At 40.4% G+C, this 27,176-nt stretch overlaps 2 protein-coding genes across 5 annotated transcripts in view; both read left to right on the top strand.

The window, feature by feature from the left end:
* LOC110674830 (ras-related protein Rab-27A) overlaps nt 1-26,063 on the top strand; it is a 138,346-nt gene extending 112,283 nt beyond the window's left edge. For all 4 annotated transcript variants that reach the window (XM_021839296.1, XM_021839295.1, XM_021839297.1 and 1 more), the window contains exons 2-3: nt 19,326-19,600; nt 25,111-26,063. In XM_021839296.1, coding sequence (XP_021694988.1) covers nt 19,442-19,600; nt 25,111-25,626 — 675 coding nt within the window. In that variant the 5' untranslated portion in view covers nt 19,326-19,441 and the 3' untranslated portion in view covers nt 25,627-26,063. The remainder of the gene's footprint in view (nt 1-19,325; nt 19,601-25,110) is intronic.
* LOC110674081 lies at nt 8,334-8,765 on the top strand. Its single transcript, XM_021837557.1, has one exon. The coding sequence runs from the start codon at nt 8,334-8,336 to the stop codon at nt 8,763-8,765; it is 432 nt and encodes a 143-aa protein (XP_021693249.1).
* Nucleotides 26,064-27,176: the final 1,113 nt, after the last annotated feature.

Genomic DNA, 27,176 nt, shown 5'->3' with positions numbered 1-27,176 from the left:
ACAGCAAAATACCTAGTGTTTCCAGCGAAAAGCATCTATCATTTCTAGAGAAAAGCTCTTAGCTTTTCCAAAAAAAACCTCCTTGCTCTTCCAGAGAAAAGTTTCTACATTCTCAAGCGAGAAGCTCTTAGCTTTCCCAGCAAGAGTCCCAGCTTTACATACTTCCAAGGGTTTCGGAAAAGGAAACAGATTCATGATTTTCCAGGTAAAAGTTCCCAATTTTTCCTGGGAAAAGTTTACGCCTTTTCAGGGAAATGTTTTCAGCTTTTACAGGTAAAATTTCCTAGCTATTCCAGAGAAAGCTTTTCAGCTTTTTCAGATAATAGTTAACAGCTTTTCAAAGGAAAAGTTTCCAGTTTTTCCAGGCTAAAGTTTTTGGTTTTCCAAAACAAAAGTTTATCACTTTTCCAGGGAAAAGTTTCCCACTTTTCCAGGGAAAAGTTTTCCACTTTTCCAAGGAAAAGTTTTCCACTTTTTCAGAGAAAACTTTCCATTTTTTTCAGGGAAAAGTTTCCCATTTTCCAGGGAAAAGTTTCCCACTTTTCCAGGGAAAAGTTTCTCACTTTTCCAGAAAAAAGTTTCCACTTTACCTGGGATAAATTTCCTACTTTTGCTGGGCCAATTTCTCCAGTGAAAAGTTTCCATTTTTCATGGAAATGTTTCCTACTTATCGAGGGAACAGTTTCCTATTTTTCGTCGGAAAGGTTTCCTATTTTTCCAGAGAAAAGTTTCCCACTTTTCCAGAGAAAAGTTTTCCCTTGTTGTAGGGAACTTTACCTGGAAAAAATCCAATTTTTCTAGGGAAAAGTTTCCAAATTTTCTAGGAAAAAGTTTCCCATTTTTCCAGGGGAAAGTTTCCCACTTTTCCAGGGAAAAGTTTCCCACTTTTCCAGGGAAAAGTTTCCCACTTTTCCAGGAAAAAGTTTCCCACTTTTCCAGGGAAAAGTTTCCCACTTTTCCAGGGAAAAGTTTCCCACTTTTCCAGGGAAAAGTTTCCCACTTTTTCAGAGAAATGTTTCCAATTTTTTCAAGGAAAAGTTTCCCATTTTTCCAGGGAAAAGTTCCCCACTTTTCCAGGGAAAAGTTTCTCACTTTTCCAGGAAAAATTTTCCACTTTACCTGGGATAAATTTCCTACTTTTGCTGGGCCAATTTCTCCAGGGAAAAGTTTCCATTTTTCATGGAAATGTTTCCTACTTATCGAGGAAACAGTTTCCTATTTTTCGTTGAAAAGGTTTTCATATTTTTCCAGAGAAAAGTTTCCCACTTTTCCAGATAAAAGTTTACCATTATTCTAGGGAACTTTACTTGGAAAAAATCCAACTTTTCTAGGGAAAATTTTCCAAATTTTCCAGGAAAAAGTTTTCCAATTTTACAGGGAGAAGTTTCACAATTTTTCAAGGAAAAGTTTCCCATTTTTCCAGGGCAAAATTTTCCACTTTTTCAGGACAAAATTTTCCCTTTTTTCCAAGGAAAATTTTTCCACTTTTTTAGAGAAAAGGTTCCCACTTTTCCTAAGAAAAAAATCTCACTTTTTCAGGGAAAAGTTTACAGTTTTTGCAAAGCAAAATTTTATGCTTTTCCTGGGAAGAAAAATTTTACTTTTCAAGGAAAAAATTTCATGCTTTTCCCATTTTTTTCAAGGGAAAAGTTGTCCTCTTTCAAGGGAAAAGTTTCCTATTTTTCCAAAGAAATGTTTCTAATTTTTCCAAGGAATAGTCTCCAATTTTTCCAGGGAAATTCGACCAAATTTTGCAGGGAAAATTCCTACAGAACACAGACAATTGAGTTAGGTATTCAATCCGAGTTGGCGATGACAACTGCGACCTGATACATGATGTTGTAATTCACTAATAATTTCTCGCGAAAAATCTTTGAAGCCATAAATAACGTTCTGCAAACAGGTGCACTTTTGATCATTCGTCTTAAAACCAAACCTTTGTTCAACCTCAATAAGATTCTTACAAATCATGAGTAGGAAAAATCAGTGCGAAAAACGTCAATCACAGTAGAATTCAACATCCGTTAACGCCCCGAAATCATATCACCATCAATCAGCACCTCCTCTCAGAACCGAAACGATGAAATTGGCAAATATCGATTGCCACCAATCAACTGCTCAGTCCGGTTCGAAGGATGACGATGGATTCGCCTGAATCAGCCGCAGGGAAAGTGAGAGTTCCTGTACCTCGACCGGTTCTTAGTAGGAATGGGAACGGAGCGAACTGAGCAAATATTTGCACTTTCCACACCTTTAGATTACAGTAATGTGTGCTTTCCGGAAGAGCTGATCCCCTGAGCAGCTATATTCTGTCCAATGTCCGCCCCCATTTGGGAAGGGGAACATAAACAGTGACCGAAACTTCAGACATGCTGATACAGTCCCGGGCCGAAAGTTCATGGACTTTCTAATTCCAAATTCCATAGTGAATCGAATTTCAGAAGGATTGAATGTTTAGGATGTAGACGATTTACTTTTGGCAACACTGTAAACAGTAAATATCAATAATAGAAAAAAAAGTACTAAAAAGTACTGTTTTCGTAGCACTGAGAAATAATGTTTCATGTAGTTTTTAAGCTTTGCGTTATTACACAGCTGAAATCATCTGCGTATGAGTCTTACGACACAGCCTAATTCAGTGCAGGAAAGTAGGCCGTTTCACGATAGATTGGCGTGGTGATAAACAGCCTATTACGATCGGAAATCGCAAGATGTTTTATTTGTTTTTTAACATCAAAGGTTGCCCAGATCCTAGCTTTGCCATACTGAAATTTACCTTCATGACAGTAAACATAATGATTTTGAGAAGGACAAAATGGGAACATCCTAAGCTTCATCATCGTCCAGTAGTTTCTACGCCAGTTTCTACAATATTTTCTAAAGCAACACCCGATAACATTCCTATACTGGCAGAGTGCTCACAAGTGGAAACAACTGTTGATTCATCCATTCATACGTAAAATCCAAAACCATGCGGGACAAATCGTTCCGGATGATGTGCCGTTTTACACGCAGTAAAACCGAGCATACACATTTACTTTACACGACCCCCACCCACAATGTCTATAGCGAACGAACGAAAGCACTTCAAACGGTTCTTCCGCCGACGCCTGTCTTTGTCTTCCGTCGTAGACAGGAATTCGTACCTTGTTCTCTCTAACGGCGGAAGAAAGCTTCAACTTCTAAACCCATTCCATCGCAATGCTGAATATACCTACTAGCAGTCATGCGTTCGCATGACGTTCTACTACCGGTGACATTCATGAGCGCGCAAATTCAGCCATCAAATGGTTCCTGTTTCAGCTTCGGCTTCGTCGTATGAAGGCAGAGGATATTCTGTTTTTGTTCGCAAAATAGCAAGTAAGCAAGCATGCCATGAAGTACAATGGCGCCCAACATGACGCACAGGTCTGCAATCGAGGGGGACGGACCTGGTGTAGTGGTTAGAACACACGCCTCTCACGCCGAGGACCTGGGATCGAATCCCATCCCCGAGATAGTCACTTATGACGTAAAAGTTATAGTGACGACTTCCTTCGGAAGGGAAGTAAAGCCGTTGGTCCCGAGATGAACTAGCCCAGGGCTAAAAATCTCGTTAATAAAGATAGAAAAAAAGGTCTGCAAAGGAATACTAGATGTGTTCGTAAACATGGAGGCTAGGCCCACAGTTGTCAGACATCAGGTCCCAGTTGTCACCGGCAACTCGGATTGAATACCCAACTCAATGGTCTTTGGATGTTTTGTTTTGTAGGTGCTTTCAATCTGGTTGGTGGGAATCTAAAGCGTTTTGTTTGAAAGAGTCACTTTCGGAACATCCACGTTTATTAAAGTGCATTGAATACGGTGCAATAGAATTAGAATTTAGAGAAGTTTTCAGTAATATCCTTAAATTGCAATTGTATCTTATGTTTTAAAAGATGGTTTTGTCTATTACTTTGAAATATTTTCAACTTTCCGACTTGAATAGTGTTGGAAACACTACGAAAGAACAACATGCAATGCCATGTGGAACAAACCTCTTTAAACGCTTCTCACTGGGAAAGCGATAAAAAGTACGAATGGTGCTCAAATTTCTTGCGAAAAATCTGTGATTCCAAGAAGTTTCGTACAGAGGTGGATGTTATCTTCACATAGATCTCCGAAGTAAGAGTTCACAAATGTCTCTGGTTTTGATAAGAAACTTCAGAAGGAGCGCATAAGTCTCTAAAGTGCTTTTGACAAAGATTTCTATAGATGTTTCTACAAATGTCTTTACAGAGGTCTCCGTAGCAATCGGCACATGAATCTTCACGGAGGTCTCCACAGATCTTCTCAGAGATAATCACAGTGGAGGTTGTTAATCATAGTAACCCTTGAATTATGTTAGCTGTAATCTGGGTGTTGCGAACTGGACCCCCTTTTATTTTCAAGTAAATCTTGAAATATGCTTCTTGTGGCGAATTGGATTGTTTAGTGATGAAAAATTCACAGTTTTTTGTAATTTGATAGAAAGAGCACGTTTCTCTAAGTGTATCACGATTTTAATGCGCTTTAATATCTTAATTTTGATATAGTAAATGATTAAAAGAGATTTAATTCCGACGACTAAATGACATTTCTATTTACATAATGACAGCTCGTCCCGAAGTAAAATTTTCCAAGGGGTGATTCAAACGCGATTTCCATACTAAATTCAAACGTGTTTTAAAAATAGTTCCAGTGCACGGAAAATTGTGAAACTTTGGATTGTGGCTCAGTTTTAAACGAAGAATCAGAATATGTGAAAAACAGGATACCCCTAAACAAGCCAATTGTGTTTGTCGTATCAGGTCTTCAAACGTCATTCCAAGTTCTCTGCTCTCAAAGTTTCGCTCTCCGATCTCTCTCTGGAGAGCTTGAATATGTTCAAACACCCATAACTTTCTCAAAATTTGTTTACATTTCGACTCGATCAGCTCCTAGTTCGTGTGAAAGTTCGGAAAGTTCATTCTACTTGTCTAGCTATCTGTCCCCCCCATAACTTATGGATTACGATGCGGTGCTCGGTTCAAGGTTGCCGGAGGAAAAGCAAGAAGGTTCGTGTAAGTTTATACCGGTTCCCGAATGCCTTTGTTCTCCGCTCATAGTGGCTCAAATATTGTGCTAATGATGACTTGCACTTGACGGTAAACTCACGGATCTTTTGCGTAAGTATTTCAATAAAACATCAATTATTATCTATTCACATATCATATAACCATTATGTTCTAGGATCACTTAGACCGTAGCTTATCGGAAAAATCATGCTGGTAAGCTAATGAGATGCAAAAATTCAATTCCTGCCATCAAACCGCATGATATCGGCACAAACGAATCTGATGAATCAAATTCGGAACTACCGATGATTTCAGCTTTTCGATCACTTCCACTGTACTCGTCGCCTGCTTTGTTTGACCACACCTAGGTACGTGAATTTAACAGAAGAATCACAATCCAGAAGATTATTTTGGCGACCAGGAAGAGTCGTAGCCAATTGCATAATATTTCAATGCCTTTATATTTGAAAAACTGTCATAATTTGAAAAAAAAAAAATGGATTAAAAGCAAAACGAGTTAGTTAGTTATCTTTATTAAGGAGATTTTCAGCCCTTGGATTTCAAAACGAGTTCTGAAAGACGATCGAAAACTCGCAAATCAAAACTCGACAGTTAAATTGTAATGAGAAATCTATACAACGATCAATGCAAGAAAAATCTTTTGGTCAACTAAATTTGTGATAAAAAAAAATAAATCTTTTCAATTTTTAATTTTGATAGATTACAATACTCCTTAGCTCTCCTTAGTAATTCATCAGAAAGAAACATAACCCAAGGGGGTGGTCACTCTACGCATTGTGCCTTGCGCAGCTATGACACATTTTGGCGCACTGATTGGCACAGCTTTCCAAAATGGGTTGCTATAAAAATCACAGTGAACTGAAATTCCCGTCTCAGCAACCATTGAGTTTTCTGAGTTGTTTACCATCTATCAAATCGAAAAAAGTCACAAGGGCCTTCTTACAATTTTTAATATATTGATTTTACATTTATTAATCTTCTTTTTATTTCAGAACGAAGCTTAAGAGCGTAGAGCCCATCGAGCCGAACTGAAGGCGATGTAATTGGCTTTGGTGATGTCTTGCACGAAATAGATGTTGAATAAAAAGTAATATGAAAAGGATTAATACAAAAAAGCGTCAGTGTACATCAACTCGTGGCAAATGATAAAGGCGGGGAAATGAGTCAAAAATTTAGGGAAGTCTGGGAAGTGTAGGGAAATCAGGAAAAAAATGCTAGCGTGTGCTAGAAAAAGGACGCAAGTCGCATGATCTATTTATCCTCATCGATCCTCTCTTCAGTGAATAAAGGTGACAAGATGCAAGTCTTGTTTTCTTCAGAGCGATATAATCTTGCGTTTTTAGGTGGAAAAATACTAACAAACATGCATCTTGTCACCTTTATTCACAGAAAAGAGGATCGATTAAGAGAAATCGATCATGCGACTTACGCTTCTATTCTAGCACACGCTTAAATACCTCTCGTTACTCGAGCTGTTAAACAAAAAATCGTTTGGGCAAAAAGTTTCAATGTACATTCTAAACAAAAACGTTGATTCCTACTGCTCCTCAAGTTAGATTAAAGACCCCGAAACACGAATAGCGGAATATACGTAGAATGTCTGTACCCCCTCTTCATTGGATATTCTCCAGTTAAGATTCCTGTATGGTGATCAAAAACCCATACTACGGCGAATGTCCAAATATGACTCACATCTTCTTGGGATATCCTTTCTTGTCTCTCTTCAAGATCAATACCCTTTTCGCTTCCACCGTGCTCCCGTACATAATACGGCGTGTCAACCGTATCGCAATTCCCGTGTTTTCTTGGAATTAGTGTGGGTCATTTTCTAAATCTTCCCATTGATATGTTATACATATACATTACTTGCCATTCCCCTGCAATAATGAAAAACGCATCATCGAATACCACCGCCTCATTAGAAGCACTTCCTGACGAATGAGTAAGTGACAAACAAGAAGAAAATTATTAAAATATAAATAAAATGTCAATGCTTGCTGAGAACGTTTTTTCCATAATTTCAGTTCATTGAATTTTATGGCATGTAGTATTATAGCACGTTTGGCGCACTTGGCACACGTTGGCGCTCTGAAGGCGCAGCTGTGCCGACTGAAGTGCGTGGAGTGACCACCCCCTTGACATAACCTCAATTTCCAATGTTTGGCTCCGGCAATCAGGCTCCCGTTTGACAAGCATATTGAGTCTGTCCGCAGCACCCAGGCTGTAATAAATCATTCTAGTTTGTCATACCGTTGCAACCACACGTGTTTTCCTTTAGGTTATGGGCCGCAAGTGTGGCACCATAGCAACGGGCAAACAATTGAAGAAAATTTTTTCACCCACGTCAAGAACCAAGAAGTGAAATTTGAAGAATTCCGGAAGAAAGAAGGAGGCAATCCAGGAGCCGGAGATCCGGTCGGAGTAGCGGTAGGAAATGGAATCCAGCAGCATGCAGATTTGGCCGGAGGAGCACCGGTGGCGACGAATTCAAGAATCCTTCCGGCGGGAGGAAGCATTTCTCTGCCATTGGCGCAGCGGTTACGAGGCCAGGAAAACTACAGTTCCTGGGCCTTTGCGATTAAGATGGTGACGATCAGAGAAGGTACGTGGGTGGCCATCAGGATGGAGAACTCGATGGAGGAGCTGTCGGAGCGTGCCCTCGCAACCATTTGTTTGAGCATCGATCCGACAAACTACAGCCTTGTCCAGAATGCAACGACGGCTAAGGAAGCATGGGACAGCTTAAAAGCAGTATTCCAAGACAGTGGATACATCCGGGAGTTTGGACTGCTTCGGCAGTTAACCGGAGTAAAGCTAGTTGATTGTGCCACGGTGGAAGACTATGTGAACCAGTTGATGTCCACCAGGCACAAACTAGCGCAGATTGGCTTCGAGGTGAACGATCGGTGGATGTCAAGCATCTTGCTGATGGGTCTGCCGAAACAATACGAGCCCATGATTATGGGCCTGGAAGCATCAGGAATCCAGATGCGAGTGGACACGATCAGATCGAAGATTCTCCAGGACGTGAAATGGCCCGACGACTCTACAGGAAGCGATTCGGAACGGGCGTTCTATGGGCAGTCAAAAGGGAAATCGAAGCCTTTCAAAACGGATAAATCCCATCTGAGGTGTTTCCGGTGCAACCAACCTGGTCATTATGCCTCCGAGTGCTAGCGAGAAGCCAAGTCAGAGTCGAAGGGGCAACGTAGAGAAAGCCAGCAGACGTCGAAGAAGTTCGATAGACACACGGTATTCATGGTGCAGCACGGTCGTTGCAATGCGAACGAGTGGATCTTCGATTCTGGTACGTCATCACACATGTGCCGGGAAAAGGCGATCCTGAAAGAAGCAAAAGAGGTGAGTGATAGTGTCGCAGTAGCAAACAGCATGGAGACGCCTGTAGTTGCCAAGGGCAACGTAACGATCAAAGTAGACGTAGGCGGAGCAACTGAAATACTTGACGTTTCGGAGGTACTGTGCATTCCCGACCTGGCCATGAATTTGCTGTCAGTGCACAAGATTTGCAGCCGTGGCCATCGTGTGGTATTCACCAACGACGTGTGTAAAGTCATCGACCGCAGCGGCCATGTGGTGGCTGTTGGAGAGCAACAAGGCGGACTTTATCGGCTTCGCCAAAGTGGAAGAAATGTTACATGCATGACCGCGCCGAAGGAAGATATCGGATGATGGCACTGTCGTATGGGGCACTTGAATGCGCACAGCTTGAAGCGGCTCCCTGGTATGGTCCATGGTGTGCAATTTGGCGATGGAGAATTACCGGCGTGCATTCCGTACTTGGAAGGGAAACGTCAGCCTTTCAAGTTCAAAGAAGCCAGAACAGCAAATGTGTTGGAAGTCGTCCACAATGATTTTTGCGGTCCCATGGAAACGACATCCAAAGCAAATACTTTCTCACCTTTATCGATGATGCCGGTAGGAAGTGCTTCATCTACAGTCACCCCACAATTATGGATCAGCTAAGGGTCATTTTTTAGAATAAAATATGATTACAAATCATGGTGACCTTCTACAAAACAATTTTACCCGCCTGGCAATGCCGAATATAATTGTTTTCGAGAATACACATAAAAAATCGCGGTTATTTACGAAAAAGTGTCGATTTCGAAAGAATTTTCAAACGTTGTCCATCCTACAGATGTGGATCAGTGGAAAAGGAGGATCCTCATTATGGATCAAATCGACTCATATTATGGATCAGAACATTATAAAAGCAATTTATCTGAGAAGCAAACGATTGGTGCGTTAGTGAAAGTATACGTTTCGGCGTTTCTTTCGGAATCGTCTTATCGTTGATTCATAATTGTGGTACGGGTTTCAATGCCCCACAGTTAAGAATTAAGGTGAAACTCCTTCAAGTCCACAAATTCCAATACATACAAAGTGTATCAACACATATATACGAGTATAATACAGGTCTTGTAGAAGTATAGAGCATTCGAGCATGGTTGCCAATATGTTTTATATACGGAAATATCAACGAATATTAGTAAAAATTTCTTGAAAAAGAAAATGTTATATCTTTGCACAATAAATCGTTCATTACTCACGTAAACAATATAAGAAAACATGGTTAATGAATAAAATTTTTAATAAAAAGCCAAATAAATGTAATGCACTCCACACTCCTTCAAACGAACAGTTGTATTTCAAGACTTTTCGATCGCCTACGCTTAAATATCTATATGATTGTTCTCATTTGTTAAAGCCAGTTTGCATAAAATAACTACTCTTGCAACCTAGTGTTTTAGTAAATAACGTTATTTTCACTTTGACTTCAAATATTTCGTAGAGAAAAACAAACAGCGCTGGCAGCACTTATAACGAAAAAAGAATCACCGCGCACCAGAAAAATAGAAAAATACAAAAAGACAAATTTTGTGACTAGGTGATGGTTTTTGGCACTAATCTGCCTAGTTTTATGTATTTTTTCGAGGAAACCATCTTGTGCGAGTTGCTACGAATATGATGATTGCAAGTAAATTGTACTTGAAGAGCTATGGTGAGTGAATATACAAGTATTTTAGTGAAATTGTTCCTAGTTGCTGTGCGTCAAAGTGTAAACAACCGTGTGAAATCTTACCCTGCAAGTTAGAAATGACCACGGATTGGGAGATTGGGAGTGGAAATAATTTATTGAATACTAGTAATAGTTAAATAAATATGTTCCGAAATTGGGTTAGTGATTTGGCAATATTTAATGGCAGGTAAGTTAAATAAATTAAGAAAAAATCAAAATCTGTGGCAATTGTGTTTGTATGTGTAAGGAGGCCATATCCACTGCCATGACAGGGATTCATTCCTATATGTCCTTAACGATTCTATGACTACGGATAACATTTTATTTTATACGGACGAATAAAATGTGCTATAACATGTTATGATTGATTTCAATGCTGTACAGATTTATGGTTCTCGTAGTTAAAATGTGTTCTGCGTAATTGCAACTCTATTTGATGATATATTCACCGTTTAATCCAACTTTGATCCATATCTGTGTGCTATCCATAACTGTGGGGTGACTGTACTTCATTCAAGAGAAGACGGAAGTGCTAGAGTGTTTCAAGGATTTCTTGGCGTATGTGGAAATCCAAACTGGTAAGCGAGTCAAGCGTTTGAGAAGTGACAACGGGACGGAGTATATCAACAAAGAGATGAAGCGTTACTTGCGGCAATGTGGAATCCACCATGAAACCAGCGTGCCGTACAATCCCGAGCAAAATGGTCTGGCCGAACGCATGAACCGGACCATCGTGGAGCGTGCCCGGTGTCTTCTGTTTGATGCTGGATTGGATAAATCGTTCTGGGCGAAAGCGGTTGGAACAGCCTGCTACCTGATCAACCGGTCACCAACGAAGGGCCTGCAAGTGACACCAGAAGAAGGTTTTTCGGAACGAAGCCGAACCTGTCCAATCTGCACGTGTTTGGTACCAGAGTGATGACGCACATACCAAAAGTGCGGCGGAAGAAATGGGACCCGAAATCGGATGATGGTGTTTTCGTTGGGTATGCTGCAGGATCCAAAGGGTACCGAATCTACAATCCGAGAACCAAAAAGGTGTTCGTGAGCCGTGATGTTGTCTTAATAAATGAGAACAGCGACGAAGAGCGATCTGTTGTTCCCGAACCAGAAATGCTGCAATTTCGGATGACAGCGGCAGAAGTCAATCTGGAATCCGAGCCAGGTAACGACGATGATGCGAACGAATCCGGTGACACGGAGTTGCCAGAACCAACAGAATCTGCGCTCCCTCCACAACATGAGGATCCACAATGTGTGGTCAGGCGCAGTGGCAGGGAGCGCCATATCCCAGGCAAGTACACGATTTTCAATTGAGCTTCAGTGCCGTCCCTCAAATCAATCCCCCGTCTCAGGTATCTCACGGCGGCGAACCGCAAGCGTACGCAGAGGCATTACGATCAGACGACAGCATTCGTTGGCGAGAAGCGATGGAGGCGGAGATGAAATTCCTAAACGACAACCGGACGTGGGAGCTCAGCAATCTACCGGCGGGGCGAAAGGCTCTGAAATCGAAATGGGTCTACAAGCTGAAGACTAAGGCAGACGGATCCATCGAGCGGTACAAAGCACGGCTCGTTATTAAGGGATACTCCCAGATTAAAGGAGTCGATTACGGCGAGACGTAGTCGCCTGTCGTTCGATATGCAACGGTCCGTTATCTGATGGCGGCGGCAGCGAGGCTAGGACTGAAGATACACCAACTCGATGCGGTGACGGCTTTTCTTCAAGGTGACTTAGCGGATGAAGAAATCTACATGGAGCAGCCAGAAGGTTTCGTCACCCCCGGCGGCAAGGTGTGCCGTCTGAAGAAAGCACTGTACGGGCTGAAGCAAGCAAGCCGCGTATGGAACACTAAACTCGACACGGTGCTGCGCAACATTGGCCTGCAAAGGTCGAAGATGGACACGTGCGTCTACTACTTCATCCAAGGCGACAAGATTCTCATCGTGGCCGTGTACGTGGACGATTTATTGGTGTTCGCCAACGATGACGACATGGTGACAGAGTTGAAGGAGCAGCTGATGGCACAATTCCAGATGAAGGATCTGGGGTATGCGGAGCAGGTCCTAGGAATGCGCGTTACGCAAGCCGATGGAAGGATTACCTTGGACCAGGAGAAGTACATCGAGCAGCTGTTAGAACGGTTTGGAATGGTCAACTGCAATCCCGTTTCAACACCGTTCGATTCATGCCAGAAGTTGACGAAGGACATGTGCCCGAAATCGTCCGATGAAGCCGAAAGGATGTCAAAGGTACCATTCCGGGAGCTTGTTGGTGGGCTAAAATTCCTTGCACAATAAACACGACCAGACGTATCATTCGCGGTCAACGCAGTCAGCAGCTTCAATAGCAACCCGGGGAAGCCCATTGGACGGCAGCCAAACGCATACTCAGGTATCTGAAAGGAACACAAGATATGAAACTCGTATATGATAGCGACAACGTAGAACAGTTCCACGGGTACTCGGATGCAGATTGGGGAAACGATTCGGAAACCAGGCGATCCGTGTTTCTGCATGCGGGCGGAGCAGTTGCATGGAGTTGCAGAAGGCAACCAACTGTGGCTCTATCCACAACAGAAGCGGAGTATATGGCTATCGCAGCGGCTGGACAGGAAGCTCTCTGGTGGCGCTCATTCCGAGCAGAGCTAAGCGGAGTCAACACGTCTGTCCAAATGAATTGCGATAATAGGAGCGCAATCTGTTTAGCTGAAAAGGAAGTAGGATACTCGGCGTGGACCAAACACATTGATTTGCGTCATCATTTTATCAAGGAGCGGTTGTGCTACTTTTCCCCGAATGTCGGTTCCCCGAATGTCTTTTCCCCGAACGCCAGTTCCCCGAATGCCTGTTCCCCGAATATCCCGTTTCCCCGAATAACCCACTTCCCCGAACAGTTTTTGGCAATCATAATTGTCATAAATTTTTACATTTCAGGTAAGTGAACGTACTGGTCATCTGATATGCACCCTTCTTTATTTGATTGGCGGTTCTTAGGAGTTTTACCGTCCTCAGCATTTTTGGCAACATGTGTATAGTCGAGAAAGACCAAATACCTCCTTCTTTCGATTGCCTATCGTTCGTTCTTTCTTAAGCAGGAGCTTTCGAGCTTCATGAGCTGAAGCTGTCCAGCTTATTGAGCAGAAGCTTTCCAGCATCTTGAGCAGAATCCTTCTAGCTTCTTGAGCAGAAGCTCTTTAGCTTCAAAAGTTCTTTAGCTTTTCAACTTCTTGAGCAGTAGCCTCTCAGTTTCTTGAGCAAAAGTACTTCTGCTTTTGGAGTAGAAGCTTTCCAGTTCCTTGAGTAGAACATTTCCTGCTTCTTGAGCAGAAGTTTTTGATTCATTGTTCAGAAAAGTCGATGAGCGTTTCTCGTTTACGAAATTATTGTTCTTTAGATATCAGCTCTTAAAATTCACAATCGCCTTTCCGGGGGCATCAATCGACTTCATTGACTGAAGTCTGATGGTGCCATGTCGCAGCTGGTATTCGAACATCACTCAAACTTCGCCAGTCAATTACCGACCAATGCATCTCTTTCTGGTGACAACGAATCAATCAAATTTATTTTCTCCACCACCTGGGGCAGGTGAGGTCGAAGGAGTTGTTTCAATACTTGTCGAAGCGACGGTAGAGTGAAGCTTCGCGACAAAGGAACGCTTGCACTTTCGATTTTTAAATTAACGAAACACGAAAATAAACATTGAATAATTTAATGAAACATGCTCTGGAGAGCTCGTCCAACGCATCGTCAGTTGACTCCCCGACCTGATGGGAGAAACAAGATTATGACAGAATGTGTTCCTCTGAAACTTTTTTTTATACCATCAGTTGTTTTAAAAAATGAACCGTTTGTAGTTAGGTTAACAAAAATTCCAACAAAATTCCCACTAGATAAAACAATAGTAGATTATAAAAGAAGTTGCAGAATAATAATTTTTACTGATTTCAGTTGCGTAATGACTTTTACGACACTGCATAATTCATTGCGGGAAAGTAGGCCGTTCCATGACAGATGTGCGATGTGAAAAACAGCCTATTACGATGAGCAATTGCAAAAACCAAATTATAGCAGCTTTCGTTGCTTTTACTCACTCTTTTATAATATTGTTATGCCATTCTAATCGGGTGTTGCGACTGGTGGTATGTGACATTCCAGATGGGTAGGGTGAAGCATCCCGCTTCACAATTTCATCATTTGATTACGCTGCATTGTGTAGGATGATGTTTTCGCACTGACTATCACGAACCCTACTACGCAAAAAGCTGTCCGGTGACAGTGTGGGAGCAATGTAATTAATTTTTAGTTTATTTCTGGACCAGTTCCACAACAAGCAGTGCCACAAGGTTAACAATTGCTGTTTCAATATATGCATAGCGTGGAGTCCGGATAGCCGTAGCAGAAAACGTGCAGCTGTTTAGCAAGACCATGGTGATTGGGGGTTCGAGTCCTACCAGTCAGTATGTTTGAAGTTGAGAAGTAACGTCATAAAGGAGAAAGAACACAAAAGAAAAGAGAAAACAAAAAAGAAAAACAAGGGATGGATGGGAAGCTAGACTGGAAGAAAAGAGAAAAAATGGATGAGAACATGGAAAAGAAAAGGAGATAATAGTGAGAGGGGGAATGAAGGAATGATAGAGAAGATAAAGTTGACAAGGCAGGGTAGAAAGAAAAAAAAATAGCGATAGAGCAGAAAATCTTCAGCAGATTTACTGGAGAATTCTCGCGTAACCTTTTAAAAGGACCTATGTAACATTAAGAGATTCTTTACTCTCGCTCTTTTTCGATTATAACAGTGCAACACTCAAGCTTTTGGGAAGTTTTTCACTATACTTAGGCTAGCGTTTCGTACAAAAAAATGCAACAGTAAAGGTTGATGTGGCTCAATAGGGTAACGACTGGCCGCCGAGCTGCGACACTGATGTTTGAGAACGAGAACGAGAACGAGAACGAGAACGAGAACGAGAACGGGAGAGCAAAGCAGAGCAAGAGCAGAGCAAGAGCAGAGCAAGAGCAGAGCAAGAGCAGAGCAAGAGCAGAGCAAGAGCAGAGCAAGAGCAGAGCAAGAGCAGAGCAAGAGCAGAGCAAGAGCAGAGCAAGAGCAGAGCAAGAGCAGAGCAAGAGCAGAGCAAGAGCAGAGCAAGAGCAGAGCAAGAGCAGAGCAAGAGCAGAGCAAGAGCAGAGCAAGAGCAGAGCAAGAGCAGAGCAAGAGCAGAGCAAGAGCAGAGCAAGAGCAGAGCAAGAGCAGAGCAAGAGCAGAGCAAGAGCAGAGCAAGAGCAGAGCAAGAGCAGAGCAAGAGCAGAGCAAGAGCAGAGCAAGAGCAGAGCAAGAGCAGAGCAAGAGCAGAGCAAGAGCAGAGCAAGAGCAGAGCAAGAGCAGAGCAAGAGCAGAGCAAGAGCAGAGCAAGAGCAGAGCAAGAGCAGAGCAAGAGCAGAGCAAGAGCAGAGCAAGAGCAGAGCAAGAGCAGAGCAAGAGCAGAGCAAGAGCAGAGCAAGAGCAGAGCAAGAGCAGAGCAAGAGCAGAGCAAGAGCAGAGCAAGAGCAGAGCAAGAGCAGAGCAAGAGCAGAGCAAGAGCAGAGCAAGAGCAGAGCAAGAGCAGAGCAAGAGCAGAGCAAGAGCAGAGCAAGAGCAGAGCAAGAGCAGAGCAAGAGCAGAGCAAGAGCAGAGCAAGAGCAGAGCAAGAGCAGAGCAAGAGCAGAGCAAGAGCAGAGCAAGAGCAGAGCAAGAGCAGAGCAAGAGCAGAGCAAGAGCAGAGCAAGAGCAGAGCAAGAGCAGAGCAAGAGCAGAGCAAGAGCAGAGCAAGAGCAGAGCAAGAGCAGAGCAAGAGCAGAGCAAGAGCAGAGCAGAGCAGAGCAAGAGCAGAGCAAGAGCAGAGCAAGAGCAGAGCAAGAGCAGAGCAAGAGCAGAGCAAGAGCAGAGCAAGAGCAGAGCAAGAGCAGAGCAAGAGCAGAGCAAGAGCAGAGCAAGAGCAGAGCAAGAGCAGAGCAAGAGCAGAGCAAGAGCAGAGCAAGAGCAGAGCAAGAGCAGAGCAAGAGCAGAGCAAGAGCAGAGCAAGAGCAGAGCAAGAGCAGAGCAAGAGCAGAGCAAGAGCAGAGCAAGAGCAGAGCAAGAGCAGAGCAAGAGCAGAGCAAGAGCAGAGCAAGAGCAGAGCAAGAGCAGAGCAAGAGCAGAGCAAGAGCAGAGCAAGAGCAGAGCAAGAGCAGAGCAAGAGCAGAGCAAGAGCAGAGCAAGAGCAGAGCAAGAGCAGAGCAAGAGCAGAGCAAGAGCAGAGCAAGAGCAGAGCAAGAGCAGAGCAAGAGCAGAGCAAGAGCAGAGCAAGAGCAGAGCAAGAGCAGAGCAAGAGCAGAGCAAGAGCAGAGCAAGAGCAGAGCAAGAGCAGAGCAAGAGCAGAGCAAGAGCAGAGCAAGAGCAGAGCAAGAGCAGAGCAAGAGCAGAGCAAGAGCAGAGCAAGAGCAGAGCAAGAGCAGAGCAAGAGCAGAGCAAGAGCAGAGCAAGAGCAGAGCAAGAGCAGAGCAAGAGCAGAGCAAGAGCAGAGCAAGAGCAGAGCAAGAGCAGAGCAAGAGCAGAGCAAGAGCAGAGCAAGAGCAGAGCAAGAGCAGAGCAAGAGCAGAGCAAGAGCAGAGCAAGAGCAGAGCAAGAGCAGAGCAAGAGCAGAGCAAGAGCAGAGCAAGAGCAGAGCAAGAGCAGAGCAAGAGCAAGAGCAGAGCAAGAGCAGAGCAAGAGCAGAGCAAGAGCAGAGCAAGAGCAGAGCAAGAGCAGAGCAAGAGCAGAGCAAGAGCAGAGCAAGAGCAGAGCAAGAGCAGAGCAAGAGCAGAGCAAGAGCAGAGCAAGAGCAGAGCAAGAGCAGAGCAAGAGCAGAGCAAGAGCAGAGCAAGAGCAAGAGCAGAGCAAGAGCAGAGCAAGAGCAGAGCAAGAGCAGAGCAAGAGCAGAGCAAGAGCAGAGCAAGAGCAGAGCAAGAGCAGAGCAAGAGCAGAGCAAGAGCAGAGCAAGGATATTGTCTTTCGATCTATAGTGAAAAACTTCCCTAAAATCTTAAAAGTATTGCACTGCTAGAATCGAAAGAGAGCGAAAGGAGATCGCAGCAAGCCGTGCGTGCGGGCGGCTGCGTTTTGAATTTTGTGTCACGTTTACTTCGTTCCACTTTTCTTTTTTTTTCAATTCGGCTGGTGAAGAATAAGATTCGGCGGATGGCGCTAAAATGTTGTTAAAGTGATAAAAATGTTTTATTTTAACCTTTTGAAAGATTATATCTGAAGATTTGTGGCGTTCTGCATACTAGACTTTTAAATAATTCCAGTATAGCGAACATAGGGTAGAGAAAGAAAAAAGGAGAATAATTATTAGTGTTAGAATCAAAATGCAAGAGACAGAGAAAGACAGAGCAAGAAAAAGATGTATCAAGAAAAGTAAATAGAGAGAGAAAGGTATTGTTGAAATGGTAGAGCTGTTCCAGAAAGAAATGTAGGGACAGAGAGTTACAAAATTTGAAAAGTTAAAAGAGCAAACTGAAAAAAGATAATGCTAGAGAAGAGGAGGGAAGGCATGGAGAAAGTCAGAAAGGTTGAGAGGAAGTTAAAGCTCAAGAATGTAAGGAAGCGAGAAAACATCAGAGAAAGTTAGTAATAAATGAAACGTAAGGGATTAAGAAATGAAGAGAATATGAGAAACATGGAGAGAATAGAAATGAAACAAATTTTCAACGAACTTTGGTCAATCATCACTGATTATCGGTGTGCTTTTCCGAAGTTTTTAATTTCGTTTCAGCGTGTAGTCCAGTATCCACACAAAAGAGCCTTTGAAACTTATTTTAAATCAAAAAGCATTAGTGTACTAACAATGTCATTCCCGGTGGTGCGGTGAATGGCAAACTTCCTGTCTGTGGTTTCATTCATGGCCGAAGGGTGGGAAAGCGTGAACAGCCACCACACAAAAACACCAATCCGTATATCAGTGAACTAATTAGGCTTTTTTCTCGCAGATACATTCCTGCTAGGGTTGAGAGTGAGTAATGCATCCTCAGCATGGGTCATTTTTATGATGAAGGTATATATAAATGACAGTACGTGGCCATCATTAGTGGCTCACAGTAACTGGACGCTTTTTCAATACGAGCTTATGGCTTCCTCGTTAATTTATTATTGGTTTAAATACTTCCTACCGGATTAAATATATTTTAACTACTGAAAGCAGCTCAGGTTATTTCAATTCATCTGACAAAACTGAAAAACTTAGCACACAATTGTCACGGTGACTAATTTTGAATCGCAAATTCCATTAAGCGTACCTTTTACGTGATACACCACAATAAACGCCCCGACTAAATTTTACAAAACACGTGTTGGATGGTCGCATTTTACCCAAATAGCCGAATTTTAATTTATGCAATCCAAGCATGCCGCGGTTTCCACGGCCTCCTTGTTGTCCCATTAATGAGCGCGCCCAATCGAGCGGAAACCACGTGCGCGCCGTTTAGCAAATGCCTACCGCGATCCGTTTTTCCAGCTCATTACCCGCCCCACACCGACAGTCAGTTCGATGAAATTTCCATCAGCCAGATCGATTCTTTGATAGAGACCGAATGTGATTACCGATGCAGTGCACGTGAAAGCGGCAAATGCTACGATAACAATCTGTTAATTTCCTCGCACAACTAGCTCGACGTAGTCTTTCGGGATCGGTTTGCTCGGAATCACCTCCGGGGAATGGGAGCCCACTTCCATGGGCGTAGCAAGGGTTTCCCTAATGGGTGACAAAATACAGTTAACTCTCTCTTACTTGGTTTTCCGTATATTGAATGATTTTCATGGTTAACTCGATGGTCCCTTGAATCCCATTTACACTGGTTTTGTATTCTGTAACTCGATGTAACTCCAAACTCGATGATCCCTTTAATATCGAGTTATGGAGCGTTGACTGTATAATAGTAGCCTTCCCCCATCGCTTCCTTCTGGCCACGCACATGCATCACTCTGTTCATTAACTATTTGACATGGGTTTCAGCTTTGGCCAGCCAGCACGATCTCGACTCCTTCTACCTGTCTTCTAAGGAAAACTCCACATAATATTCAACCGTCATGACATACATGCCATCTGAAACTGAAATATTATGTTGTTCGGTTGCAGAGTTCAAACCCAGCAGCAACAGCAGAAGCAGACATTCCTTTATGATTTTGTATATCTCTTCATCTTTTGGTTTCATTTGCAGGACGGCTCCAACCAAGGCAGCAGAGTTCAATCCCAGCAGGCGAGCTTCAGCAGACCCAACTCCGAGCCTCAGCCTCAACGAAGGAGGCGGCGGCGGTTTGTATTTGAGGGAGCACAATGACGGCAACAGCGATAGATTACGACTACCTTATCAAGTTTCTGACCATCGGCGACTCGGGCGTTGGAAAGACGAGCTTCCTCTATCAGTACACAGACGGCGTGTTTCACACCAAGTTCATCTCGACGGTGGGGATTGATTTCCGCGAGAAACGTGTCGTAAGTATGAGGCGTTACGAATTTAAACGATTTGATGACAAAAAGAAGGATGTTTGGTTTTCGTTTGATTCTCTTTAGTCGTTTCAACATAAAATGGTAATGATTTCCTGTTTTTGGTTTTTGATTTCCGATATTGAATTTTCGTTTTTCAAATAATGTATTTCGGCTTCAACTTTTCGATTTTGATTCCATTTTCCAATTTCCGATTTCTAACATCGAAACTTCAGAACCCAAGATCCAAGGTCCAAGATCCAAGATTAAAGATCCAAAATCCAAAATCCAAAATCTAATATAAAAATCAGAAATCAGAACTCAGATATCAGAAATCAGAAATCAGAAATCAGAAATTAGAAATCAGAAATCAGAAATCAGAAATCAGAAATCAGAAATCAGAAATCCAAAATCCAAAATCCAAAATCCAAAATCCAAAATCCAAAATCCAAAATCCAAAATCCAAATCCAAAATCCAAAATCCAAAATCCAAAATCCAAAATCCAAAATCCAAAATCCAATCCAAAATCCAAATCCAAAACAAAATCCAAAATCCAAAATCCAAAATCCAAAATCCAAAATCCAAAATCCAAAATCCAAAATCCAAAAATCCAAAATCCAAAATCCAAAATCCAAAATCCAAAATCCAAAATCCAAAATCCAAAATCCAAAATCCAAAATCCAAAATCCAAAATCCAAAATCCAAAATCCAAAATCCAAAATCCAAAATCCAAAATCCAAAATCCAAAATCCAAAATCCAAAAATCCAAAATCCAAAATCCAAAATCCAAAATCCAAAATCCAAAATCCAAAATCCAAAATCCAAAATCCAAAATCCAAAATCCAAAATCCAAAATCCAAAATCCAAATCCAAAATCCAAAATCCAAAATCCAAAATCCAAAATCCAAAATCCAAAATCCAAAATCCAAAATCCAAAATCCAAAATCCAAAATCCCAAAATCCAAAATCCAAAATCCAAAATCCAAAATCCAAATCCAAATCCAATCAAATCCAAAATCCAAAATCCAAATCCAAAATCCAAAATCCAAAAACCAAAATCCAACCAAAATCCAAAATCCAAAATCCAAAATCCAAATCCAAAAATCCAAAATCCAAAATCCAAAATCCAAAATCCAAAATCCAAAATCCAAATCCAAAATCCAAAATCCAAAATCCAAAATCCAAAATCCAAAATCCAAAATCCAAAATCCAAAATCCAAAATCCAAAAATCCAAATCCAAATCCAAAATCCAAAATCCAAAATCCAAAATCCAAATCCAAAATCCAAAATCCAAAATCCAAAATCCAAAATCCAAAATCCAAAATCCAAAATCCAAAATCCAAAATCCAAAATCCAAAATCCAAAATCCAAAATCCAAAATCCAAAATCCAAAATCCAAAATCCAAAATCCAAAATCCAAAATCCAAAATCCAAAATCCAAAATCCAAAATCCAAAATCCAAAATCCAAAATCCAAAATCCAAAATCCAAAATCCAAAATCCAAAATCCAAAATCCAAAATCCAAAATCCAAAATCCAAAATCCAAAATCCAAAATCCAAAATCCAAAATCCAAATCCAAAATCCAAAATCCAAAATCCAAAATCCAAAATCCAAAATCCAAAATCCAAAATCCAAAATCCAAAATCCAAAATCCAAAATCCAAAATCCAAAATCCAAAATCCAAAATCCAAAATCCAAAATCCAAAATCCAAAATCCAAAATCCAAAAATCCAAATCCAAAATCCAAAATCCAAAATCCAAAATCCAAAATCCAAAATCCAAATCCAAAATCCAAAATCCAAAATCCAAAATCCAAAATCCAAAATCCAAAATCCAAAATCCAAAATCCAAAATCCAAAATCCAAAATCCAAAATCCAAAATCCAAAATCCAAAATCCAAAATCCAAAATCCAAAATCCAAAATCCAAAATCCAAATCCAAAATCCAAAATCCAAAATCCAAAATCCAAAATCCAAAATCCAAAATCCAAAATCCAAATCCAAAATCCAAAATCCAAAATCCAAAATCCAAAATCCAAAATCCAAAATCCAAAATCCAAAATCCAAAATCCAAATCCAAAATCCAAATCCAAAATCCAAAATCCAAAATCCAAAATCCAAAATCCAAAATCCAAAATCCAAAATCCAAAATCCAAAATCCAAAATCCAAAATCCAAAATCCAAAATCCAAAATCCAAAATCCAAAATCCAAAATCCAAATCCAAAATCCAAAATCCAAATCCAAATCCGATTTTCGATTTTCGATTTTCGATTTTCGATTTTCGATTTTCGATTTTCGATTTTCGATTTTCGATTTTCGATTTTCGATTTTCGATTTTCGATTTTCGATTTTCGATTTTCGATTTTCGATTTTCGATTTTCGATTTTCGATTTTCGATTTTCGATTTTCGATTTTCGATTTTCGATTTTCGATTTTCGATTTTCGATTTTCGATTTTCGATTTTCGATTTTCGATTTTCGATTTTCGATTTTCGATTTTCGATTTCGATTTCGATTTTCGATTTCTGATTTCTGATTTCTGATTTCTGATTTCTGATTTCTGATTTTCGATTTTCGATTTTCGATTTTCGATTTTCGATTTTCGATTTTCGATTTTCGATTTTCGATTTTCGATTTTCGATTTTCGATTTTCGATTTTCGATTTTCGATTTTCGATTTTCGATTTTCGATTTTCGATTTTCGATTTTCGATTTTCGATTTTCGATTTTCGATTTTCGATTTTCGATTTTCGATTTTCGATTTTCGATTTTCGATTTTCGATTTTCGATTTTCGATTTTCGATTTTCGATTTTCGATTTTCGATTTTCGATTTTCGATTTTCGATTTTCGATTTCGATTTTCGATTTCTGATTTCTGATTTCTGATTTCTGATTTCTGATTTCTGATTTCTGATTTCTGATTTTCGATTTCGATTTTCGATTTTCGATTTTCGATTTTCGATTTTCGATTTTCGATTTTCGATTTTCGATTTTCGATTTTCGATTTTCGATTTTCGATTTTCGATTTTCGATTTTCGATTTTCGATTTTCGATTTTCGATTTTCGATTTTCGATTTTCGATTTTCGATTTTCGATTTTCGATTTTCGATTTTCGATTTTCGATTTTCGATTTTCGATTTTCGATTTTCGATTTTCGATTTTCGATTTTCGATTTTCGATTTTCGATTTTCGATTTTCGATTTTCGATTTTCGATTTTCGATTTTCGATTTTCGATTTTCGATTTTCGATTTTCGATTTTCGATTTTCGATTTTCGATTTTCGATTTTCGATTTTCGATTTTCGATTTTCGATTTTCGATTTTCGATTTTCGATTTCGATTTCTGATTTCTGATTTCTGATTTCAGATTTCAGATTTCAGATTTCAGATTTCAGATTTCAGATTTCAGATTTCAGATTTCAGATTTCAGATTTCAGATTTCAGATTTCAGATTTCAGATTTCAGATTTATGATTTATGATTTATGATTTATGATTTATGATTTATGATTTATGATTTATGATTTGCGATTTCAGATTTATGATTTATGATTTCTGATTTCTGATTTATGATTTATGATTTATGATTTGCGATTTCTGATTTTTTATATCTGATTTCATCTACTCCTTTTTCCTGGAATTTTGGGATAAATTCCAGAGAAATTTCAGGAGAATCTCAGAAGAAATGCCAGAAGAATTTTAGGATAAATTCCAGAAAAATTTCAGGAGAAATTCAAGGAATTAAAAAAAAATCCAAGGAATTTTAACGGAACTTCAGGTGAAAACTCAGGAGAATTTTGAGAGAAGATACAGAGGATTTTTATGAAAAATTCCAATGGAATTTCAGGTGAGATTCCAGAGGAGTTTCCGGAGAAATCATAAAGGAAATTCAGGAGATATTCCTGAAGATTTTCAAGAGAAAATCCAGGAGAATTTCAGTTAAAAATCCCAGGGTTATTTCAGGAGAAATTCGAGGGATGTTTCAAGATCAATTCCAGGAAATTCCAGAAGAAACATCAGAAAATTTTCAGGATAAAATCCAGGGCAGTTTCAGATGAAATTTCAAGGAAATTGCAGGTGAAGTTTTAGGGAAATTTCAAGAGAAATTACAGGAAAATTTCATGAAAAGTGGAATTTCATGAGGGATTCAATAGGATTTCCCGTAGAAACTCCAGGGGAGTTTCAGGAAAATCTGGACAAATTTTTGGGAGGATTTCTAGAGTAATTTCAGGAGAAACTCTGAAGAAATTCCAGGAGAAATTGTAAAGAAAATGTAGAAGAAATTCCAGATGAATTGCAAGAGAAGTTTCAGAGGAATTTCAGGTAAAATTTCAGTGAAATTTCAGGAGAAATTCCAGAGAAACTATAGTGAACAATTCTAGGGAATTTGGAGGAAATTACTAGAATTTTAGAAGAAATATCAAAGAAATTTCAGGTGAAATTCCATGGAAAATTCAGGTGAAAGCCCACAGATATTTATGTGAATTTTAGGGAAAATACTAGATAAATTTCAGGAGCATTTCAACAGAAATTATGGAAGAAATTAATGAAGAGGTTCCAGAAGAAATTCTAGAAAAAAGCTAGAGAAATTACTTGAGACATGCAGGAGAAATTTCGTCAGAATTTCAGGAAAAATTCCCGAGAAATTTCAGGAGAATGACAGGAGAAGTCTTAGTAGAAATTCCAGAGTGATTTGAGAAGAAATTCCAGTGGAATTTCAGGAGAAATTGCAGAGAAATTCAGGAGAAATCATAGATGAATTTTACGAGAAATTCCAGAGAAATTTTGGGAGTTATTCCATGGGATTTGCGGAAGAAATTCCAGGGGAATTTCAGGTGAAATTTTAGTGGAATTACAAGAGAAATTTAAGAAGAATTTCAAGAGACATTCAAGGAGAATTGCAGGAGAAATTTCAGGGGAATAACAGAAAAAAATCAGGAAGAATTCCAGGAGAAATTCAAGGAAATTTCAAGGGAAATTTCAGGGGAATTTCAGGAGAAATTGTAGGCGGATTTCAGGAGAAATTCCAAGGTGAATTTGACGATGAATTCCAGGGGAATTTCAGGAGAAATTCCAGAGAAATTGCAGTAGAAATTCCAGAGGAATTTTACTAGAAATTCAAGAGTAATTTTGAAAGACATTCCATGCGAAATTTCAGGAGAAATTCAAGAAAAATTTCTGGAGAAATTCCCGAAAAAATACAGGAGAAATTTTAGAGAAACTTCAAAAGAAATTCCATGGTAATTACTGGAGAAATTCTGAAGAAACTCCAGATTAGTTTCAGGAGGAATTCTAGGAAAATTTCAAGAGAAATTCCTGATGAAAAAGAATATGGAAATTTTCAAAGATATGGCCGGGTATCATCCTGAGAATTTCCAAATTGCAGAAATTCCAGTGAAATTCAAAGAACTCTCTAAGAGATTCCCGAAATTTTCCTGGGGACTTTCAGTGGAAAGTTCTGTAAAATCTTTGAGAAAAAAATTTCTGTAGTAAATCAATTTAAACTTTTCTTCTTCAACAGTTGTACAACTCGAACGGCATCAACCACCGGATACACCTGCAGCTATGGGACACGGCCGGTCAGGAGCGCTTCCGAAGTCTGACCACCGCTTTCTACCGGGACTCGATGGGCTTCATCCTGATCTTCGACATCACCAACGAGCAGAGCTTCCTGGATGTGCAAAGTTGGATGGAACAGCTGAAGCAGCACGCCTACTGCGAAGACCCGGACATTGTGCTGTGCGGAAACAAGGCCGACTTGGATCACAAACGGGTCATCAGCGAAACGAGGGCCCAATGCTTGGCGGATAAGTACCAAATCGATTACATTGAGACGAGTGCTTTTACGGGGCACAATGTGGCCGCCGCTGTGGAATTGCTGCTGGAGAAGGTCATGAAACGGATCGAAACCATAGTGCTGAGTTCGACGATACAGGCCCGGAGGGGCGTTCCGAAGTTGTTTGTGGATACGAAGAATCCGCCGGTCAAGCTGGAAGGCGCGAATGGGACGGAGAAACCTTCCGGATGCCGGTGTTAGACCGTGGAATTTTTACAGTAGGAACAACTTTTGTGAATCTCTCAAGGAACGAATCCTAGACAAATTTTGACTTTTGAAAGATAACCTTTTATACGAGAAACTCTCCACTGGCGATTGCCGGGGTCGAAGATCGTTTTTGTTAGACACTTTGCGTGCAAATTGTTATAAAACAGGTAAATGTTGGCGTTATATTTGTTCGTGAAACGAGAACCAAAGCCAAAGTTCGAATTCGAAGTCGAATAATATTGTAGTTGATGTTTGTATTGTGACAACACGTTTGTCGAACCGTTAGGAAGAAAGCCAAACACAAATTGTGAATACGACAATATGCATTTGAAAAATGACGAGCCGAAACCAGTATTTGAATGTTGACTCCGTAGTTGAATGTATATTGAGATATGAGAAATGTTGCTAAATACGATATCTGTCAGATTTTACCTCTGCTTTCATTTTCGGAATGGTTGATGACTGCCCTGCGATGGTTTCGTTTCTTATCTCGGTCGAAGAGCAAAAAAACGACCAAGCAATCCAGCAATAGTAGGCCCTGCCAATGCACAGTGGGCAAAATCAGATCAAAAGCAGCAAATAATCATATACCTCGTATGATTGTGGAGTGTGGATAGTCATCTGAAAGGAAACACTTTGGGAAATCGAATGAGACCAGCGGACGTGACTGAATGGTCACCTACGAATCTCATTAAGCCCTAATGCCCTTATATTACAACACAGTTCACAATTTGATATATTCCATAACTAAACAGATGTTTTCGGTCCCTTCAAATTTCCAAACATCATGCTCTCCATATCCATATTTCCATAACTCGATGTCTCCACTATTAGATGATGTAAAGTGCGAGATAAATTTGTCTCCCTAATCGATTTTAAAATCCTTCTTATTCAGGGAAACATGGACGTTTTCTTCTTGTGGAAGTGAATAAAATCATGCATATTGTAATCTGAGACGATGCTCGCGAAGCCGGACTTCTTTTTCTGTAATCACTGAGTTTTTCTCATTCCACTCTGTTTTTGTTTTTGACTTTGTGTGAATTTTAACTCGTCCGAATTCACTCTGTGTTTAAATCAATCAACGAGCAAGCTGTTCAAACCCTCACATGAACGTCTCAGCAAAAAAATATTCCGTTTGCATCACACCGAACCAAAAATAGCCTTTAGAGTAAACTTTCAGTAAACGTAGTAGACATTAGAAATTACTAGTTTTGTGTTTAACGACATTTTTAGAAAAACTGCTCCGCTGAATGAGGTTTTTAATAGCAATTTATTTCGCATACACTAATTTTCACTTTTTAGCCATAAAAACGACGGGTTGCATTTGACGATTCGTAACAGCCAAATATGGCTGCATATGACAATAATTTTTGTCCTCTTCGTGAGTCTCGTGTCAGGTTGTAATTAAAGTTGAAAAAATATTACATTTTGTCGTATTCCATCCAGAGCGAGCCGAAATTATTAGAAATTGTGCCCGATAGTCTTCATATTTTAATCAAATTTTTAACATTTTTTCAGTATGTTGGAATGAGTGCTTTCCAATG

This window comes from Aedes aegypti, chromosome 1, assembly GCF_002204515.2.
Source record: "Aedes aegypti strain LVP_AGWG chromosome 1, AaegL5.0 Primary Assembly, whole genome shotgun sequence".
Taxonomy (NCBI): Eukaryota; Metazoa; Arthropoda; class Insecta; order Diptera; family Culicidae; genus Aedes; species Aedes aegypti.
This window is presented reverse-complemented; position numbering and strand designations above follow the sequence as displayed.

Bases quoted from the DNA above. Each gene is read 5' to 3' on its own strand.
- LOC110674081 (XM_021837557.1), top strand. From the start codon at position 8,334: ATGGTGCAGCACGGTCGTTGCAATGCGAACGAGTGGATCTTCGATTCT.